This window comes from Miscanthus floridulus, chromosome 8 (genome assembly GCF_019320115.1).
Source record: "Miscanthus floridulus cultivar M001 chromosome 8, ASM1932011v1, whole genome shotgun sequence".
Lineage (NCBI taxonomy): Eukaryota > Viridiplantae > Streptophyta > Magnoliopsida > Poales > Poaceae > Miscanthus > Miscanthus floridulus.
In genome coordinates this window covers 200,184,879-200,201,638 of record NC_089587.1, presented here as the reverse complement: position 1 = coordinate 200,201,638, position 16,760 = coordinate 200,184,879, and the positions used below count along the sequence as shown (strand labels likewise).

The 16,760-nt window shown below is 46.2% G+C and overlaps 1 protein-coding gene across 1 annotated transcript; it reads right to left on the bottom strand.

Annotated features, from left to right (window-relative positions):
• Positions 1–5,224: 5,224 nt before the first annotated feature.
• On the bottom strand, positions 5,225–7,101 carry LOC136474557 (ethylene-responsive transcription factor ERF027-like). The gene has a single exon (XM_066472127.1). It carries the CDS (start codon positions 6,441–6,443, stop codon positions 5,562–5,564), a length of 882 nt encoding a protein of 293 aa, XP_066328224.1. The 5' UTR covers positions 6,444–7,101; the 3' UTR covers positions 5,225–5,561.
• Between the last annotated feature and the right edge of the window lie 9,659 nt (positions 7,102–16,760).

The window sequence follows — 16,760 nt, the reverse complement described above, 5'->3', positions numbered from 1 at the left end:
TTGCCGGAGCCATCCTCCTGTAGAGATCCACCATTGCACCACCAGTACTTCTTCCTTGCTATTTGCCATCTCGGCGAAGGCGAAGGCTCCAGCTGAGCATTATCTCCCGAAGACTCTCGGAGCTCCCAACTTGGTAGGCGGAGAGCTGACCAGCTGCTTGGAACCTTGAATCTTCTGCTCCGGCAGCCACGCAACGGAGTCTTTCATCAGCTTCAGCCCCCTCCACACCGTCTTGCGACGGCCAGCAACCGCGGCAGGGGGCGTCGGCACGCAAGTTGGCCTGACTATAATGGATTTCAGCCTGGCCGGCGGCGGAGCTCTAGAAGGCGCAGACGGGATGGTCCCCCGCCGGCTGCTGTCAACAGATTCGCCTAGCCCCGAAGGGTAGAGAGATGGCGCACCAGGGCTCAGCCATGGCTGCGGCTTCGACGAGGATGGTATGGCCGGCGCCCTCGAGCTGCTCGCCCCAGCCGCGTCAGGGGCATCCGCGCGTAGGGCCGCCCTGCACCAGGGATCCACCAGAACTTGGGGTGCAGGGGGCAGGGGCCGATGGAGCTTCAGAGGGAGGCGCATCGAGCCCGGTCACTAGGTCCGCCAGCAGCGCCTCATCCTCGTCCGCGTCGTCGTCGTCACCCCAATCCACCAGCTCCACTTCGTCACCTTTGTCAGATGGGGAGGAGGCGGAGGGCTGGGCCGGAGAGGCCGCCGACGCTGCAGGGTCGGCAGGGGCGCTGGAGGTGGCCGCAGCTGCCATGATGGCAGGGGCGCTGTGGGTGGCCGCCGCTGACAGGGTGGCAGGGGCGCTAGAGGTGGCCGCCGCTGCTTGGGTGGCAGGGGCGCTGGAGATGGCCGTTGGCGCCGGAACCGTCACATTGCGCGATAGATCGGGCTCCGGGGATTATGGATCTAGGGTCAGATGGGTTGGGCGAGGGCTGGGTGGCCGATTCTGCTTGGGCAGCGGGGGAGCGTCGTCGCCGTCGCCGTGGCCAGGGTAGGGGATGGGTCCGGAGCCATCGTTATTGCATTCAAATGAGAATCTTGAAATCCAAACTATCAAAAGACGTTGACCTTATGGATTATTTGAATTAATGAAATGTGCCTTACATTAATTTTCTCCAAAAACCTCTCAATTTTCCGAGGAAACTTATTTGAAATCATGAATGTAACATGCGAGAGAAAACCTGTGATGAGAAAACCAAGACCTAAACAAGATTTTCGTACGGATCGGAGAGCCACATGCGGCAACTAGCTTTTTTTTTTTACTTAGGTGCACCTTCGTGAGACTGAAAGTCTAGCTATAGGACGTTGATAACCATGTGTATGAAATTTAACATTGGTTATACCATGTGAATTATATCTATTTAATAATGGAATGTATATATTCTTATGAATTGGACTCGTAATTGTAGTTTATATAATACTTTTGTGCCTGTACTTTATATAATACTCTTGAGCGAACGCGGTTCGGAACGTTGGTCGCGGAGCGTTCGCCGGGATTATCTCGTTTTCCTTGCTCACGTTAGTCGCGGGGTGTTTGGCAATGCGAACGCTGGATGGAATACGGGGAAAAAACATGAAAAACTGGTCGGATTTGAATCGTAAATTTGATTTTTTTTACGGATAAACGTACTGTAGGGGCGGTTCTAGACTGAACCACCCCTACAAACAGATATTATAGGGACGGCTGGTACTACAGCCTCCCCTACAAATCGATTTGTAGGGGCGGCCTAGGAATCACCCCACAAATACATAGATTTATAGAGACGGTTTGATAGGAGCGGCTGACCAAACCACCCCTACAAATGGTATTCAGCCGCCCCTACAAAATATTTATGTAGCAGTGGTGTTTGCTCGAACTGAGAAAAGAACCTGCCATATGATGCTCACAACATTCTGAAATAAAGGACGTGTATAGGTTCATTAATTCACTGAAGAACCTTAGTGCCTATTTAGTTCCTAAAATATTGCAAAATTTTTCAAGATTCCCCGTCATATCGAATCTTTGGACGTATGCATGAAGCATTAAATATAAATAAAAAATAAAACTAATTACACAGTTTAGACGAAATTCACGAGACGAATCTTTTAAGCCTAATTAGACAATGATTGGACACCAATTATCAAATAACAACGAAAATGCTACCGTACCATTTTCCAAAAGATTTCGCCAACTAAACAAGGCCTTAAAAAAGATGCCACCGGACCATGTCAACATATGGTCCTTCAAAGTCCTGTACGCATGCGTGAAACAGTGTGTCGTCATCAGTGCACAGTCTACAGTACAAGCGAATTGTTGAGCAACTCCTCGCTGCATGCATGCTTTGCGTCTGATCCTAATAAGAGGGACGTGATCAATCTCTGTTTTTTGGTGTTGTATGGGACTTGAGTTTTTTTTATGTAGTCATACACGTACGGCAACTGTTTCAGCACCAAAGTAATCCAGTGATGCCTCACCGCGGATGGAATATCGTATATAGATTTTTGGAATATCGTATATAGATGTGCTATACTATACCTCACGTTGCAGCCCCATAGGGACGGTGATAAAAGAAGGCGGCTAGGGTTTGGACCACACAACTTTGGTGCAAAGGGTGATGTGATACAACTGAAATGGCTTATATGTTCAAATCGGCCGAACGGGAAAGCCGAGGGTTTTGGAAAGGCAATATGTAATTTTGTGTTCTAATATATATAACCCTAGGAGTGGTACTGGTACATTGGGATCAGTGTCGATGTGCGAAACTACAAAAGAAGAAGCAACCTGTTCGGCAGGCCGTAAACAATCATATACGATCGTGGATTATAAGCTGGAATAGTAATTTTCTCTCACACCGAACCAGCCAAACCAGCCAGTAGTAAATAATCCACGATCCAGCCCAGCCAGCCGAACAGGCTAAGAAATTCACCTTCGTTTTAAGCGTACATCCGTACATCACTAAGGGGTCTTTAAATGCTTGCAGCCTATTAGTACTCTGAAACCTTAATTCCCCCATAATCATGGCCCACGTACGTACAAGAAGTAGAACCAGGCCAGCTCACTCATTCTTCACCATGGAACTGACAGTTTTGGACCATCCCAATTGGCAAATTTGTTTAAGCAGACTCTTACCTGTGATAAACCGTGGGCCTATTACCTTATTGTATCTTGTTATTAAGGGCCTCTTTGGCATGACTTATGCCGGCTTTGGCTTCATCTATTTTGCGTAAATCGAGGCACTGTAGCGTGAAGCCGTTTTGTAAGCCGGGATTAAAATGAACTAGAAGCCGAAAAAAAGCCAGTTTTTCTGGCTTCACCAGTTTTGGCTTCACCGGTGAAGCCGTTTTGGATGAGCCGTGCCAAATGGATTTTAAATCTCGAAACATAGTGTCAGAGGTTGGCCCTTTGCCTTTCCTAAAGAAGCGCTCTGCCTACTGCTGTTCAACAGTTCAGCTATGAATTCTCACGAGCATTTGGTTTTACTGATCTTTTACTCCATAGCTATTTCCCTTTTTGAGACTAGTGAGATCTTTACCTGCTTTCCCTACCATACAGTACTATTTATTTATAGGCTTTCACTGTGTTCACATGGACGCTTATGGATTGAGATGATAAACTTTTGTCAATCTTGTGGGTGTCTTTGGTGCAAACTGAAGACACCAAGGGAATGAGCCAAAGGATGTAGATCTCACTAACTCCTATATATGCTCCACATCTGACACTTCAGATCCAATGATTTATGCCGGACAGGCTCTTGCATGTAAGCAAGATCTTAACAAAACAAGAACGATTCAGGCACCCAATCATAAATCAACCCCACATTGGTGCAGGTGCCAATCTACTTTATCCCGAGAGAAGATGTGACTATGCAAGAACCATTATATTTGTTTAAAATTTCACTATGTTTATATTATATATGAATTCTGAGAATTATATATCTTCTCTATATAAAAAAGTACTGTATATGTATATATATTATTAATCCTTAGAAGCCTATGATATGTATCTTCCAGTGTTCTGCCTGACATTTGGCTGCTGGGAGAACAATATAAGAACTACTAAAGCAATAGGAAATATTGCTTCCAACCGTGGATCAATATGATAATAGTGTCAGTATTGATGATGTTAACAATTCCGGTTGATTCACAATTCTTAGAAAAACAGATTTGTAGCTCATAAAACTGATGTTTTGAGGGGAACACGTGGGTTCTAAAAATTCTAAGACAATTTAAAGGAACATTCAAATAACGCATGTACTCATAGATTATTCCAACTATAGAGTTTCTCCTCAAATCATGGCTTCCTTTTTAACAAACCTTGCCAAATCTAAACATAGTCATTATGTAGAATGCATTGTATTTCAATACAAATTTATAAGTCATAATGCACTCTATTTCAGGACGGGGGAGTATGTAGGAAGAATGTTAACGGCCTGTAAAACGTCTTCATAAATATTGCTAAAGAGCGGGAACCATTTTATCCTAGGCCTTGTTTAGTTGGGTGAAGTTTAGGATTTTGGCTACTGTAGCACTTTCGTTTTTATTTGGCAATTAGTATTCAATCATGGACTAATTAGGCTCCAAACGTTCGTCTCGCGATTTTTAACCAAACTGTACAATTAGTTTTTTTCGTCTACATTTAATGCTCCATGCACGTATCGCAAGATTCGATGTGATGGCTACTGTAGCACTTTTTGGGAAAACTTTTTGGAACTAAACAAGGCCCTAATTTGTGAGCCCACACAGAGAAAAGGTAAAATAGCACATCTTTATTTATATTAATTAAACAACAAGCTACCCACTATATATAGTAAGTGATGAAATTATATAATGGTAACTAACAAGGACCAAGAGGTTGCCCACCCAACTCCTTGCCCCTTTTATAATCTCAACTGCCAACTTCCCCAATATGTATATAATAACTTTACACAGGATTAAAAAAGGAAAGTGGAGCATGCATGTGCACACACGTATATATGTATTTTCTTATCCAATCCATGGGTCCATACAATCACAAATATTTTTCTTGTGTACACTGTACAGACACAATGGCACCCCCACATATATATACTTTGTACTAGCTACGATCCACTTGGCACATCAAAAACACATGTGTGTTTGCTCTTAGACCAAAACTAGAAATAAGCTAGCTAACAGCTGCGTCAACAATTGCACTTGCACAATCATGCCGAATCACAGCAAAGTAAAATAGGAAATAAATACGGAATGAAGGAGTGGAATAGATAGAAGAAAAAAAGATGTAAATTTGAAAGGGTAGTAATCATAGCACTTAAATTTGATGCTCTGGTAACTATATATACTGTTACTAGCGAGCATGTCACACTATGCTTATGGCATACACTTATATTACCAGATAGAGGACGCTGCGCTGGTCCATGTATGTACCAGTACCATGTACCTCCTGTCGTCGCCATAATAATCAAATTCTCTGGTTTTGCTACCGCCCGGTGTACTAGTAGTTCACTATAGTTTGTATTATTATTACCACACTGCTGGAGCGCTGGAGTGCTGGGCCTCGATCTGGCCATGGCGGCCTAGCTAGGCGTGCAATTGGGCAATGCAATCTACGGGTCATGGTAGCTCCAGAGGCTCTCCCCGGCCTCGGACGGGTCGGGCGACTCGTCGGAGGTGTCGGGGCTGAGCCTCGGCGGGCTCATCATCATCCCCGCCGCCATGTTCCGCAGCAGCTGCGGCATCTCGAAGATGGCCTCTTCGTCCATGAACTCGTCACCGCCGATCTCCTGCTGCTGAGGCGTCGTGTATAAGCTTGCCGCGTCAGCAGTTGTCGCGCCGCCGCTCATCACGCCATGCTGCTGCTGATGCCGCCGGTGGTCCTGTGCAGCGGCGGCAGGAGGAGGATCGGCGGCGGTACCCTGCGATGACTGCGAGTACTCGAGCTGCGCGGCGGCCGCGGCAGCCGCAGCCGCAGCCGCAGCAGCGGCGCGTATGTCCGCGGGGGACGCGGACGCTGGGGCCGCGCGGGAGGCGATCGCGCCGGGGAAGTTGAGCACGGCGTCGGCGCCGCGCAGCGCGCGCGCCGCCACGTCGTAGGCGGCCGCGGCTATCTCGGCCGTCGGGTACGTGCCGAGCCATATCCGCCGCGCCTTGCGGGGCTCCCGGATCTCCGACACCCACTTGCCGCTCCGGCACCGGATGCCGCGGTAGAATGCGTGCTTCCCGGACGACCGCGGCGACGGCTCCCCCGAGCTGGTCGCGGTCGCCATCGGCGCCGGCGCCGTGCCAGCTGATGATGCCCCCGCCGACGACGCCCCGTCGCCCTGATGCGGCAGCAGCACCGGAGAAGAAGAATGAGGCGAGGCTGGAGCCGAAACCGAGGACGCCACCTGGTGGCTGTGGTGGCTTGCTGCCGCCGGCCCGGCCGGTTGCACTTGCACCGCCGGCGGGGAAGGAGAATGGGGTCGTGGCGGCGGCTGCTGCTCAGCCATGAACCGTTAGGGCACGCCCATCTGTTTGGGCACCTGCTACTGACATGTGCCAAATTCAGCTGCTCGCACCTGTTTGCTTGAACTTATCGACTATAATTTTTCTCTCGCGACAAAACAGTTTCGGACGACTTATGTATCAAGCGAACACAGAGGTGCACACGCAACGCAGGTATATCCCTCCTCACCAGCAGCTGTCAACTATTCGAGTGTTGTGCGTCTCGATTTGTGTGTGCGTGCGTTTGCAGCTCGTGCAGCCAGCAAGAGGAAGGAAGCTATAGGTAGGTGTCATGAGATGGACGAGGGGGTGCGGGGGTATATAAGGGTTGGTAAAGAAGCGGGAAGGAAGCGTGCGGGCCGCCATGGTGAAATGAAAAGATCTCTCCGCAGGGAGCTAGCAAGCAAGCACAGCGAGAGAGACCCGCCGCAGTTGCAGAGAGGTGGAGGTGCGGGACGATGCGGAGGAGCTGAGGCGGCAGACGCGTAATTCGAGCGGGGGATGCATGTGTGTATGGCTTGCGCTGAGCTGGTGCCTGAGAAGCAAAGAGCACGAGACAGACGCCCACAGCCGGATAAAACCGCTAGCTTAGCTTATAGGAGTAGTAGCTTCGCTTAGCTCTGCCTCTGCTCTCCGATCCCCCCCACCCCCCCTGCTGCTTCGTCTTATCTTCCCCGGGGAGACAGCGAGATGCCGCGGTCGCTGTCAGCCTGCTTTCTAATGGCCTCTCTCTCCCTTGGCGGGGTTGGTTCGAGGACTGTCATTAGCTAGCCCGCGCGGACAGGTGATTGGTGCTAATTCATTCCCCCTTTGTGTCGACGGGGGGCTTGTGTGGGTGACGCGAGATACGCGGGCCGGACGTGGGGCCTGACGGGTGCCGGACTGCAAGGCTCCCGATGGCCTGCCAGGCGGGGCCTGCTTCCTTTTCTCCGCCGTGGCCGTCTGTCCGCTTGCTTCCCCGCACGCAGGACGCAGCTATGGTTGGACGAGGAAGCTCCTCTAGCCTTGCATGCTAATGCTAATGCGTTTCGGGATAGCGGCGTCCTGTTCATTTCAGACACGGGGTTTGACAAAAATCAGCAGCTGCTGTTTCTCTGTTGGACTTGGATCGGAACAGCACACATGCATGAACCTGGTTTGGTGCTCAACTTCTCAACGGGGGAAAACATAGTATAAGAATACGCATAAAGCAATTAGTACGCCTTGAACTCAATCGAACATTATTCTAATGTTACAAAGCTTTATTTGGCAAGTTTTTTTTTTTGAAGAAAAAGCAAGTTTTTTTTTTTTTTTTTTACAACCGGTCTCGTCCAAAAAAGCTAGAGAAGTCACGTTTAGGTGACTCCTTTCACAGTAAAAACTGACTTCTCTCATCCAGAATTTCTCTTACATAGTCATTTCTCAAGTTAGCGTTTATTAGTAGGGTTTCCCCCCAACAAGACAGACAAGCTATAACTGAAGCCTCTAAAAAAAATACCCTACCAAACAAAGGAAAGTACCCTGTTACGAAGAAGTGTATATATGTTGTTTTGTTTTGTGTAATTTTTTTCTCCAAATGATAATACAAATATAGACATTTACAAACACACACTCATCACCATTATGTGCACACACACACTTTACTCCCATTTGTATCTCTAAAAGACTAAACTGATGAATCTTGAGATCGACAAACTCATCTTGTGCTTTATATTCTGCATAGCATTTATAAGGTGGTTAGAAATACGAGCTGCCTCCTAAAAATATGTTTTAGAAGAGGCTAGTGCTTCTATCCGCTTCTAGAAATATATCAGAGCCTACAACTTACGGTACACAGGCTGCTCCTAACAACGATCAAAGAGGCTACAAACATTAGTACAAAAAGCAAAGAAGAAGCCAGGAGTCTTGTTATTGTTGCCCGGCATCGCGGATTAAGTAGGCAGTTTCTACTGGCTGCTTGGACAAATGTTCAAAAGTTCTTCAATTACATTCCTTGGCTCTCTACTCTATCTCCATGTACTGCATATATGGATCCACATTGATCTACTCCTACTTGCAAATTTTGTGTCGTAATAATTATGTCATAAGTTAAATTTCTATAACCTTACGACACGTACATACACTAGCCACCTATTTAAAATAAGCCAATGTCCAAACGATTTCTCATACGTGATTAATCCTTTGTTGCACTTTGCATTTTTATTATAGTCTAAGAGTTTATTTGATTTAATTAAACGAGGTCGGGTCAAGTCCAATGAAACCCAACAAAGATATAGCTAGCTCATTATAATTGTGTTAGATATATCCAAATAACCACACAATTGTATGTCCTATTGCAACGTACGAGTATGTTTGCTGCCTTGAAATGATAATCATATTTCGCGCCAAGAATTAGATAAATCATATACAGGGTCAAAATCTATTTTACTTAACTGATCTCCAATCAAAATACGTCGAAGCTAGGGAAAGGGAGTGGTATCTTTGACTTTTGTTTTACTTCATTCAGTATATTCTTGCGCCGACTTGCTGACGGTATGTATGGTATATATACACAAGCGAATATGCTTGCGCCGCGCGTCCAGTTTCCATCCCCTGCCGACCCGAGTACCACGTACTGTACGACGTAATCTTCGATAGTTGGATGATGGAGACTTCGGACTCGTAGTATGCATGCGGTGGGAATCAATTACTTCCTTTGGTACGAAGAAAGCGTACTACTCCTTCCGTAAAAAAAAAAAAAACGCAATTCTACCTTTTAACCTGCACACGCGGCCGCCCCTCGCCCACTCGCCCGCAGGCAAGTGGCCGGTCGTCAGCCCGGCCGCGCGCGAGGTGCGGCGCAGCGCGTTCAGGTCGGTGCAGTTTGTGACGACCCGCGGCTCCTGCCCCATGCCTCCCCTCGGCAACCTTTTTTTTTTTTTTTTTGGTTCCGAGGCTCCAATTGGCTCGTGGACCGGAAGCGGCGACGACTGCGGCGGGTGTCACACGACCCAGCGTTCACCGGCCCGGCGGCCCTTTTTCCTTGTCAGTTCTCTCAAGACAAAATCTCCGATCCACCGCGGTCCGCGGAATCCACGCTAAATCTACTCCGTACGTACGTAGCGTGCGTACCAGCGTTGCACTAGCGGATCATGTCCGGACGCTCTCGCTTTGACCCACGTGAGCATACGGCGAGGTTCGAATCGATTGAAGATTCATTACCACGTCAGCAGAGACAGGAAAAGCGCGGATTATGGCCTTGATTGCCATATGAAAGCTACTTAATTATGTCCCGAAGAAGCATCGATCTACTCAGCCTGTTCGCTGGTGGGTTTCCAGGCTGATAAGTCCAATGGGTGCTGATTTATTATAAGAGAAAAACACTATTAGCTGACTGATAAGTCGTGGTTGAAACCAACCAGCGAACAGGCTGACTAACTACCAAATAAGTACTCCTACGTAAGAGTAGTACTGTACCAATTAAGATTCTAGCTACCTATGTGTCGGTGCGGGACCCACGGAATACCCCGCAAGGAAAGGAGAAGATCTAGTCTAACTAGGATTCTTCCCCTGTAATTTTAGTAGTAGTATTATTCTGTAATCCTACTAGGAACTCTCATTGTAAACCGACTATGATTCTGACCTCCTGACTATATAAAGGAGGGTAGGGATCATAAGGGCGGGGACTTTTGAGAACACAACACTTGACAATCAATCCAACGCAAAGGTTAACGTCGACTGGACGTAGGGCTGTTACTCGATCACGGTCGAGGGCCCGAACCAGAATAAATCGACTGTCTCCTGCGTTTACCGTCGAGTTCTGCATACGTCAAAGCCCGAACAAACTGCCCCGGGTACCCCCGTGGCAGGCTATCGGTGGTCAAACATCGACAGTTGGCGCGCCAGGTAGGGGATTTCAGCGACTTTACATTCGAGAGCTCGACGGACCTCGTCAACATGATCTTCTCGAAGGGATCAACCTTCATCTTCGGTTCATGGATCTGCGAGGCAGGCGACGATGGCAAGCTCCGAGGCCGTCTCCTTGAAGATTCAGATCATCATCAGAACTTTCCCACTTCGGCGACAACGATAGATCAACTTGCCAAAAGATTCGCGCAGCTCGTGATGTCCAATCCAACTCAGATTTCACGACTTCACGCATCCAATTCAAACTCAGGTTCCGCTTTCGAGATGGAGTCTTATCCGAATTCTTTCGGAAAACCGAGTTCTTTTCCGACAAGGCTCCGGAACACGATACCAACCTATCAAGAATACTACTCGGAGTTCACTCAAAGTACTAAAAAGAAGTCGGGTCCTCTTCCGTTCGGACTCCACAACATGGCAACATCTTATCAGACACGGCTCGAAGGATCCACCAATCTGGTGCTTAGAATGCCACTGAAAGGAGCCTAGGAAGGTCTCGTCTTAACTATAACATCTCAAGACTGTATCGTCCACTGGCCAAGTTCTGTTCCTGAGGATAGCGGCACCCAACTAGTCGACAATGCGACAACAACAGCTCTACCCTACCAAGAAGGAGACTCGATCTGTGACCTTGAAACCTCTACTGAAGTTATCAACAACTCGGACAGTACGAAAATCAACGCCGATGACAGAACAACTCACGCCCGAGAAGTATTCATGATTCGCCGTCCTTGATCACCATTGCTGCCTCCTGAAGCGCCCGACGTCAGGTCTTCAGATGAATTCGAATCCAACATATCACCATTTATCCAGGGGCACGATGGTGAGACTGAGAGTCAGAGGCAAGCCAGAGAGAGAAAGAACAAATTGAAACAAGGACGTCAATGCCGTGCTAAGTAGCGAAAGAAAACTTAGATCAAATATGAGTCAGACCTAGCCGAGTATAATAGAAGAAAATCAGAGTGAGAGGTCGAAGAAGGACGAGCAGCAAATACACCCTACGATAAGATCTGAGAAGCACTAGAAGAACTCAGGACGACTTCACATCCCAATGAAAAACAAGAACAGCTCCAGGACTTTCTCCGATCAACAGTCCTAAGGACGCACGATGGAAGGGCTCGCTCAAGACTACCTGACAGGTCAATATCTCATGAGCAGGAAGATCAAAATCAAAGGAAGTCCGTTTCGAGAGACTTAGACCAAGTAGAAGTCACAACAGAGAAAGTATAAGAAATCATAGTCAAAATGACCGAGTCAAACAACCAAGAAAGGCTAAAAGCAAAGCACCCACTCGAACAACCATGTAAAACTACTCTCACCAAGACAACAGTTGGCAAGAAGGGGGCACAGAATCAGAATACACAGAAACCAGAACGCAAGATAGATTCCCCTATTTTGCAAACAGGCTTGCTTCAATATGACTACCTCACAAGTTCAAGCCGTCCAACCACTCCAAGTATGATGGCAAGACCGAACCAAGACAGTGGCTCAGAATTTACTCACAATTGATTGAATTGGCTGGAGGAGACAATGACATCAAGACCTTGTTCTTTCCCATGGCCCTCGAAACCATGCCTCTTCAATGGTTTGACAAATTGAATCTAGGATCAATCAGAAATTGAGAGGACTTGCAAAGGGCTTTCTATGAAAATTTCACGGGTATCATTACACACCCAATCACCCAGCAGAGTTAAAAGGACTCAAGCAGAAAGGTGAAAGTCTCAGAAATTACTATTGATGATTTGGTGAACTACGAGATCAAGTACATGACATCACCCAACGAGAAGTAATCGAAGCTTTCTCTCATGGAATCATGGCTAGGTGGCAATTTCAAGACTTCTACAAAGAAAACTCAAGAAACAATGAAGAATTCAGACGAATAGTGGAAAACATGATTACTGCAGAGGAAAAGACACGAGAAAGATTCCCGGATAGAAACAACCGAGACAACCCGGACAGGCAAAATCTTCGAAACAACAGACATTAGGAAAGAAAACATGGACAAGACAACACCGTAGCCGTGACTAACAAATCAAAGAAGTTTTCCAAGCCTAGAAGGTATGACGACATTGAAAACATGCGTTGCCCCTTGCACCCAAAGGAAATCACACCATCGGTGATTGCTACACCTTCAAAGATCGATACACGAGAAAAGATAGTAAGGAGAATACCAAAGAAGGCAATTAGAAAAAAGAAGACAACCACGAAGACAAGGGGTTCCAAAAATCTAGGGGGACAGTAGCAGTAATCTTTGCCGGAGTTCTAGATTCCAGAAGCAAACATCAATAAAAGCTAGCATTACGAACCATCATGGCAGCAGAACCTGCTACACCAAGATATCTCAATTGGTCACAGTATCCAATCTAATTTTCAAGAGAAGACCAATGGACTAGCGTAGGAAACGTAGGTCATTACCCACTGGTTCTAGACCCAACTATTGTCGGTATGACTGTTACGAAAGTACTAATCGATGGAGGAGCCGGACTCAACATCATTTTTAGAAACTCTAAGGAAGATGGGACTACAGCTCGCCGGAATGATTACACCAACAAACACGCCTTTATGGCATAGTACCCGGCAAGGTAGCAATGCCACTTGGATAAATCACTCTACCCGGCAACCAAGCTAGTGATACCGACATGCTAGGGGTCCCAAGAGAGTTGGCCTGAGCACAAAATTGATATCAATGAAGGCTCCAAGCCTATGAAGCAACGACTACGACGATTCTCACTCAACAAAAAGGCAACAATTAAAAAGAAATTACAAAACTAATGGCAGCCAAATTCATCAGTGAAATCCTCCATCTAGATTGGCTAGCAAACCTAGTTCTGGTAAAAAAAGAATACAGACAAGTGGCGCATGTGTGTCGACTACACAGATCTCAACAAACACTGTCCGAAAGATCCATTCGGGCTACCACGCATTGATCAGATAGTTGATTCAATAATAGGATCTGCCCTATTATCCTTCCTTGATTGCTATTCAGGATATCACCGGATTGCATTAAAGGAACAAGACCAGAGCAAGACATCTTTCATCACTCCATTCGGTGCCTACTGCTACAAAACCATGTTATTTGGACTCAAGAATGCTGGGCAACTTACCAAAGAGCTATCCAAACATGCCTCAGTGATCAGATCGGCAAAAACGTAGAAGCATACATGGATGACGTAGTAGTAAAGACAAAGAACCCCTGATGCACTAATTGAAGACTTAAAGCAAACATTCAAAAACCTGAAAAGATGGAGGTGGAAATTGAAACCAAAACAATGTGTATTCAGAGTTCCTTTAGGACAACTACTCGGATTCTTGGTCAGTCATCGCGGAATCGAAGCAAGCGCCAAGCAATTCGAGCCATAACAGAGATGGGCCTTCCTCGAAGTGTCAAAGATGTGTAGAAGCTAACAGGCTGCATGGTGGCCCTAAATTGTTTCATATCAAGACTCGATGAAAAAGGGTTACCTTTCTTTAAACTACTAAAGAAGACAAACAAATTTGAGTGGACAGAAGAAGCCAATGAAGCTTTCAAGAAGCTCAAAGCATACCTAACTTCCTCACCCGTTCTCACACCCCCGAAGAAATATGAAGACATAATGTTGTACATTGCGGCAACTTCCACTGTGATCAGCACAGCGACTGTCGTAGAAAGAGAAGAAGAAGGGCGTGTATATAAGTACAACGCCTCATATATTACATCAGCGAAGTAGACTATCAGAATCAAAAGTCCAGTACCCACATGTACAAAAACTACTCTACAACCCTACTAATCACTTCACGCAAGCTTCGCTTACTATTTTGAAGGCCACAAGATTACCGTGGTGACAGATTTCCCAATCAGAGACATCCTGCACAACAGAGATGCAACAGGACACATATATAAGTGGGCAGTTTAAACTTGGTGCTCTCAATATCAATTTCACCCCACGGAAGGCAATTAAATCTCAATCCCTGGCTGATTTTGTTGCCGAATGGATAGGAAATTCAACAACCTATGTCAAGTACCATCCTTGATCATTGGAAGATGTACTTTGATGGATCACTCAAGCTAGGCAGAGCCGGTGCAAGCGTCCTCCTAATTTCTCTAGACGGAAAACAACTCAAGTACGTCCTTCAGATATTATGGCAAGCTACAAACAATGAAGCAGAATACGAAGGCCCTCATCCACGGGCTACGAGTGGCAATTACCCTCAGAATCAAGCGTTTACTCGTTTACGGCGATTCAGCAGTGGTAATCAATCAAGTCAACAAAGATTGAGACTGCACCAAAGAAAACATGGGCGCTTACTATGCTGAAATATGAAAGCTCGAAAAACATTTTCAAGGATTAGAAATTCTACACGTCCTGCGTGATTCTAATATTGCGGCAGACGTCCTCGCCAAGCTTAGATCAGACAGGGCAAGGTCCCACTCGGTGTATTCATAGAGGAGTTATCAGCTCCCTCTATCAAACAACCCGGTGAGATAACCCCTGAAATCTCAGCCAAAGGCACCCAGATTTTGGTAATCACCACTTCATGGACCCAGGTTTTGATTGATTACATCAAAGAGAATAAGTTGCCAGCGGAAAAAAGAGAAAGCTACCCGAATTGTTCGCCAGAAGCAAGAATTACGTCCTAATAGGAGACAAGCTTACAAAAGAGCCACATCATTAGGAGTACTCCTAAAATGCATCTCATTTGAAGAGGGCAAAGAGATCCTAGAGAAATACACTCAGGTTGCTGTGGAAATCATGTCGCTTCAAGAACACTAGTCGGTAAAGCATTCTGCACTGGTTACTACTGGCCAACCGCTTTGAAAGACACAGAAGAACTCATCAGAAGATGCAAAGGTTGTCAAATGTTCGCAAGACAAGCTCATGCCATCTCACAACATCATCTACATCCCACCCACTTGGCCTTTCTCCTGCTGGGGGCTGGATCAAGTAGGACCTCTCAAGAAAGCAAAAGGCATTTTCGAGTACATCTTCGTAGCAATTGACAAGTTCACAAAGTGGATTGAATACAAACCACTCGCAAAATATAGCGCAACCAAAGTAGTCGAGTTCATCCAAGACATTATGCACCGCTTTGGCATGCCTAATCGAATCATCATAGATTTGGGTTCTCCCTTCACAGCCGCTGAATTCCAAAGTTGGGCACAGGACTGTGGGTTCAGAATAGATTACGCATAGTCGCACATCCAAAGGCCAACGGACAGGTAGAAAGGGCTAATGGACTCATACTAGCCGGATTAAAACCAAGATTGTATGAAGAACTAGTGGACTATGGATCAAAATGGATTGAAGAATTACCCAAGGTCGTATGGGGGCTACGAACTCAAATAAGCAGAGCCACCGGATACTCACCTTTCCTGGTTTACGGATCAGAAGCCGTACTACCTATCGACTTGATCTGGATGTCACCAAGGATAGAACAATATGACAAAGGAGAAGCATAACACACCCAAAGGTTAGAACTCGATAGTATAGAAGAAGTCAGAGTAAATGCTACCCTTCAATCAGCAAGATACCTCCAAGATTAAGATGCCACTACAACAGGAATACCCAGTCTCGATCATTACAAGTCGGAGACCTAGTATAAGAAGAATAAAAAAACTGACGGACATCATAAACTACTCAGTCCATGGGAAGTCCTCTTATCGTCACAAGTCACCGGACCGGGCACATATAAGTTGATAACTGAAGACGAAAAGAAGTCAACAATACATGGCACATCAGCCAACATGAAGATTCTACACATGAAAACAACTCAAGGGAAAATATATATACAAGCACAAAGAGATCAATGTTCATGATCAATAAAGATAGCGCTCATCAACAACATATGTACTATTATGATCTATCAATATTCATGATCAATAAAGATGGTTCTTTCTGACAAACATATGTCTTATTATGGCTTTCCCCGAGTTGTTTCCAATGAGCACTAAAAGCAAAATGGTAAAAGACGCCTGAGCATACCGGACGAGAGCAAAAGAGCTGAAAACATGCTTGAGCCCACCGATGAGGGTAGCTAATAAGCTAACACCCGAACCAAAAAGCAAAAATGGCTGAAAAGACGCCTGAGCATATCGGCCGAGAGCAAAAGAGCTAAAAGATGCTTGAGCCCACCGATGAGGGTAGCTAACAAGCTAACACCCGAACCAAAAAGCAAAATGGCTGAAAAGACGCTTGAGCATACCGGTTGAGAGCAAAAGAGCTAAAAAGATGCTTGAGCCCACTGATGAGGGTAGCTAACAAGCTAACACCCGAACCAAAAAGCAAAATGGTTGAAAAGACGCCTGAGCATACCGGCCGAGAGAAAGAGCTAAAACATGCTTGAGCCCGCCGATAAGGGTAGCTAACAAGCTAACACCCAAACCTAAAAGCAAAATGGCTGAAAAGACGCCTGACCATACCGGCCGAGAGCAAAAGAGCTAAAAATGCTTGAGCCCACCGATG